Genomic DNA, 6,167 nt, shown 5'->3' with positions numbered 1-6,167 from the left:
TCTAAAAACATCATATGCTGACTCTTATCTCTAAATGAAACTAGACCTATCCTAATTCAGACATGTGGATGTCTCAGCTAAAAAAAACATATTATCTCAAGAAAAGGAGATTTTCTTCCTTGTATATTTATTCCTTTTATCCCTTTGTGTTTCAGTTAAAGCCTTCTTCTTCTCATGAAGATGGTAGCAATATCTGGACATTGCGATAACCTATCAGGAATGGAGAAATCATGATTTTGGCTTCTTTTCTCTCTTCCCTCTCTGAGCTATTCATGATAACCCTTAGTAATTCTAGCTGGAGGCTACTCCAGCCTTCTTTTTTCCTGATTGGCATCCCAGGTTTAGAGGACAGCCAGCACTGGATAGCATTGCCACTGTGTGTGCTTTACCTCCTTGCTCTAGTGGGCAATGTCACCATCCTTTTTATCATCTGGATTGACCCATCCTTGCACCAGCCTATGTACCTCTTTCTGGCCATGTTATCTGGCATTGACCTGGTCCTGGCCTCCTCCACGGCACCCAAAGTCCTTGCAGTGCTCCTGGGTCATGCCCATGAGATTGGGTACACTGGCTGTCTGATCCAGATGTTCATCATCCATGCATTCTCTTCCATGGAATCAGGTGTACTCGTGGCCATGGCCCTGGATCGCTATGTAGCCATATGTCACCCTCTGCACCATTCCACCATCCTGCATCCAGGAACCATTGGGCAAATTGGAACAGCAGTGCTGGTGCGGGGATTCCTCCTCCTCCTCCCCTTCCCCATCCTGTTGTGGAGACTTGTATTCTGCCGGGCCACTGTCATAGGTCATGCATATTGTGAACATATGGCTGTGGTGAAACTTGCTTGCTCAGATACCACAGTGAACCGAGCTTATGGGTTGGCTGTGGCACTGCTTGTGGTTGGACTAGATGTCCTGGCCATTGGTATTTCCTATGTCCTCATCCTCCAGGCAGTACTGAAGTTTCCAGGGCGTGAGGCGCGATTTAAGGCCTTTAGCACATGTGGGTCTCATATTTGTGTTATCCTGGTCTTCTATATTCCTGGCATGTTTTCCTTCCTCACTCACCGTTTTGGCAACCACGTACCCCATCACATCCATGTTCTTCTGGCCACTCTCTACCTCCTTGTGCCCCCTGCACTCAACCCTCTTGTCTATGGGGTGAAGACTCAGCAGATCCGTGAGCGAGTACTCAGGGTGTTCTACAGAAAAGGATAAATATAAACACGTCTTGATAATTTTCTTCGGAGGTTCCTGCCAAAGATACTGCCAGGTGCCCATGCCTGGTCTAGGCTATATGAACAGAAACCATCCCACACTGAAAAGTTGTTGTAGTCCTATGAATCTCACGGCAGAGTACTTATGGCCATTTTGTTCCCTTGCTGGTTGGGATGTACCTGAATTGTTGGATTTGTGAATATTTTCTGTATTCATTTTTTTTTCTCCCGATCCCAACATTTCCCTACTCCTTGTGATGGAGAAACTTGGGGATAGGATAAACTGATGGATATGCCATTTTTTTCTGCTTTTAACCAATGACTGCATAACATCCTCTGGAATGGGAATGGGAAGTCCCAATCTTTGCTTGGTTTTTAGTTTTAGAGTGTCCTCAAACCCTCTAAGTGCTGTGAAGTCAAGGTCACTGGGCTCCGATGTAGCAAAAATGTCTCTTTCCAAAGCATGTGAGATGTCCACAATGTGGAAAACATCTTTCGTTGCAATATAGCAGTTACTCATTTATTTAAAAAGAACTCAAGTTGTGCAGGTACTACAGTAGGTTCTAGGAATAATATGTTACAATCCCTATTTTCAAAAAAGAAACATTATATGTACAGTGGATTTCTTTTTAAAAGAAAGTCTGTATTTTTAATTTATTGTATTTTAATTAATTTATATTTTTTCTTAGAATAAATACTTAGAATAAGACCAAGTATTGAATATATGTGTGTTTTATAAGTACTAATTTAACAAAAAAAGGAGCCATGTAATTACTATTATCTAATAACTATAAAATGTGCTGGAGTATAGTGTTGGCAAACATACCTTTACTAATAAATGTGGAAGTAGTTATGCCACTTGAATTCTTATTTTACTCTCATTTAAATTTACAATCGGAAGATATTTGTAACATTTTCTTATTGTTTTATTTCATACTGTGCCTGCGGTATTTCCCCTATTTCATTATATTTGTATTTATTTGTGCCTTGTCTGTTTGTTTGATCACCCATGTTAAACATTTATCAATATTATACAAATATTTAAATATTCAACTAAATATGGCTCTTTGGGTTAACCTTTTCTTGTCTTTTCTGCTGATTTAGATTTCTTTACTTTTCTACCACCTCAAAGATGCATGGAAAGGTCATTTAAAAATATTACGTATTTTATAAATGTCTTTTTCCCTATATACATTCTTCTCTCTAGAAATAATAAAAATCCTAGAAGAAAACATAGGAGATAAAATTGTTGGTCTTGGCAATGCTTTTTTGGATTTGACAACAAAAGCCAAGGCAATAAAGGCCAAAATAAACAAGTGGAACTACGTTAGACTAAAAAGCTCTGCAAAGCAAAGGAAAGCATCAATAAGATGAAAGTCAACCTATGGAATCAGATAAAATATTTGCAAATAACATATCAGGTAAGGGGTTAATATCTAAATTATATAAAGAACTCATACAACACAATTGCAAAAACAAACAAAAAACAAAACCAACCAATCACAATGGATTGAAAGATGGACAGAGGATCTGAATAGACATTTTTCCAAAGAAGACATGCAAATGATCAACATGTACATGAAAAGATGCCCAACATCACTAATTATCAGGGAAATGCAAATTGAAACCACAATGAGATATTATCCCACACCTGTTGGAATGTCTGTTATCAAGAAGACAAAAGATAAGTGTTGGTTAGGATGTGGAGAAAAGGGAATCTTTGGGCACTGTTAGGGAAAATGTGAATTGGTTTAGCCACTATGGAAAACAGTATGGATAGATGTTCCTCAAAACATTAAAAATAAAACTACTGTGATCCAGCAATTCTTTTAAGTATATAAACAAAAGAAACAAAATCATTGTCTAGAGGAGATAGCTGTACTCCTATGTGCAGCATGATTTACAATAGCCATGACATAGAAACTACCTACAAGTTGAGCAACAGATGAATGGATAAAGAAAATATTATATATATATATTATTCAGCAATACTGAAAAGAAGAAAATCCTTCCATTTGTGACAACATGGATGGACTGTAAGGTTATTTTGCTAAGTGAAATAAGTCAGACAGAGAAAGACAAACAGTGCATGTTATCACTTATACGTGTAATGTTAAAAAACTGAACTCATAAAAGCCAAGAACAAATTGGTGGTTGCTAGAATGGGATCTGGGGGGTGGGGGGAATGTGGTGGTCAAAAGGTACAAACTTCCAGTTATAAGATAAATAAGTTCTAGAGATGTTAGAAAAAATGGTAACTTTGAGAAAGGAGGAAGTAAATCATGTTATCTGTCTAACAGCTTGAATCAGAATTACTGCAATTTATGAGCATTACTTACATTGTATATATCTTCCATGCTAGATTGTAGGCTCCAGGAAAGCAATAATCTTCTGTTTCATTTACTTCTTGATACTGAATGTCTGACTTACTCTCCAACAGAACAAACACCCTCAATAATTATTTGAGATACTGAATTCAATTATTGCACAAAATTTATATCTCTGCAATGAGTGTTCCCTTTTATTACTTTTTAGTGTGATTTTCTGTTTTGAATTAGGAGGACAGATCTTCGATCTTAGAATTAGATGCTCTTCACATGACAGAGACAGGGCATCTCTTTGAGAGAAAGAAGCTCAGGCATGCGGTTGGAGATTAAAAGTGCAGATTTCTCAGTTTTTATCCATTCTGCATTCATAGCAGTAGAGAATGTCCACAAGGCATTAAAGAGAGATCAAGGTAATAGTGGTTAAAAAATTAATATATTTCATATGCATGGCTCTCTGACAAGTCACAATTGGAAAATATAGGTGGGATCAAAGGACAAAAAGGAAGCCTTCAATTTCATTCCCTAAATTTCAGGTCTCAGGATCCCTTTCTACCCCTTACCCTTACCCAGATATTGTGAGATTTGATTTGAAAATTTGCTCCAAGTAAAAATACCCAGTCATGAAAAAGGGTTGCAATATCCCCGTAAATGGAGCCCTAGCAGAATGTAAAATGCAAGAGACAATGGCAGTTTCCAGGTTTCTCTCCGGGAAAGAGATTATGGACAGGTGAGTTTATGATGTTTGAAAATGAAGCCAAAGAAAGTCCTCTGGTGTCCCTACACATCTTCCAGGCAGGCAGTGAAACAGACAGGTTGGGATATTTTTCCTACTCTTGATATGGAATAACCCCAACCACTGTTTCCAATAACCTCTGTGAATTGTACTAGTGATCCCTCTTCCCATATGATAAAGCGAGGAAGGGGGGAGGAGAGGGGGGAAAGAGCAGAAGTTTCACCGCTGTTATTTCCCCCTTGTGGTGAGAGGGGAAAAAAAGCCTTCCTCTACGGAAGCGAAAGTGGAAGAAATCAGATGCTTCTTTAATAAGCGGCATTTATACTCCTTTCACATCCTTTGGTAATGTTACATGGGGGTTGGAAAATGTAGGGAGGGGCAGAATGCTTTTTTTTGTGCTGGGTCATAAATTATGTTTCAATAAATTTCAAAAAACAACGTGGTATAGAATATAGTCTCTTACCAACACATAATTAAATTGGAAAACAATAACAATAAGATGTCATGATAAGCCCCAAACACTTGGAAATTAAACAACACATATGTAAACAATCCATGGGTCAAATAAGAAGTCACAGAAAATGTTAGAAAATATTTCAAACTAATTGATAATGACATACAGTAAAAGTTGAGGGATATAGCTACAGAGAAATTAGAGGGAAAATTATACTTTTACATGCCAATTTTAGAAAAGAGTAAAGATTTAAAATAAATTATCTAAGTTGATAACTTAAGAATTTAGAAAAAGAAGAATAAATTAAGCCCAAGGTAAACAAGAGTAAGGAGTTACTAAAGATAAAAGTGGAATCAATAAAATAAAAAATAGAAACAATGGAGAAAATCAACAAATTTGAAACTTGATTATTTGGAAATATCAATAAAATCTATAAAGCCCTAATACAACTTATCAAGGAAGAAAAGAGAGGGAGGTGATGTCGTTAAAATGGCAATACAGATTGTCTGACTTCAGTCCTCCTCACAAGAAGACCAATTAGCAACTATCCATAGACAAGACACCATTGTGAATATCCCAGAACCCGGGGGTGAGGCTGTCGCATCCCTCTGGACTGCACAGACCAAGAAAGACTGCGTTAGAAACGTAAGAGGAGCAGTTTCAGTTTGACTGCATCATCCCTCTTCCAGGTTGGCACAGCCCTGTGCTGAGAGGGCCCACCTGGACCTCCTGTTTCTCCAGTGGGAAAGGAGACCCAATGTAGACGTCCAGCAATGCCAACATTCTGAATGCTTTCTGGGAGGCCAACTCAGGTCTCATTTCACAGGGATCACGAGGTAATCTGCAAGGCTTGACCACCAGGGGGCAGATAGAGGTGAAGAAGGGGGGTGGGTGGGTCTCATAATAACCTGCACTCAGATCTTGGAGGGCTGCATTCCTGCTGCAGTGGAGCCTGAGCAGAAATCTCAGGCAGCAGTTCTGCCCATTTGCAGACCTGAGCTCATGGCCCTGTCTGGCCAGGCAGCTCAGCTGGCAGTTCTACCTGATTTGGGTCCCCAATCAATGAGCCCTACCAACAGTAGAGTCCATTCTATGCCCCACCCAGGTAGGGAAGCAAATTCGTAGACACCCTCACCCTTTGCCAATTGCTGAGCATACTCTCCAGTTTTGCTTGACCAGGAAACCCTGTACTGCTCAGGCAGGTTGCCAAGCCAGCAGCCCTGCCCAACTACTGAGCGTTTCCTCAGGTCCCTCAAAACCAGGTTGCCAACAGTGACCTTGACAGCCTGGGAGCCCAGCCTACAATCCCCCCCAACCTGTGGCCTTGCCCAGGCAGGAAGTCCAGCCAGTGACCCTGCCCAGTTGAGGAGCCTGTGGCCCCATACAACCAGAAAGCCTGGGCAGCAGCAATGCTGGACCATAGAGAAGTCTCAA

At 39.8% G+C, this 6,167-nt stretch overlaps 1 protein-coding gene across 1 annotated transcript; it reads left to right on the top strand.

The window, feature by feature from the left end:
* Positions 1-230: 230 nt before the first annotated feature.
* Positions 231-1,454, top strand: OR52L1 (olfactory receptor family 52 subfamily L member 1). The gene has a single exon (XM_019755824.3). It carries the CDS (start codon positions 231-233, stop codon positions 1,218-1,220), a length of 990 nt encoding a protein of 329 aa, XP_019611383.3. The 3' UTR covers positions 1,221-1,454.
* Positions 1,455-6,167: the final 4,713 nt, after the last annotated feature.

This window comes from Rhinolophus sinicus, chromosome 14, assembly GCF_057876585.1.
Source record: "Rhinolophus sinicus isolate RSI-liver-muscle chromosome 14, RSI-T2T, whole genome shotgun sequence".
NCBI lineage: Eukaryota > Metazoa > Chordata > Mammalia > Chiroptera > Rhinolophidae > Rhinolophus > Rhinolophus sinicus.
Note: the sequence above shows the minus strand (reverse complement) of the source record. Positions and strands in the feature narration are given on the sequence as shown.

Bases quoted from the DNA above. Each gene is read 5' to 3' on its own strand.
- OR52L1 (XM_019755824.3), top strand. From the start codon at position 231: ATGATTTTGGCTTCTTTTCTCTCTTCCCTCTCTGAGCTATTCATGATA.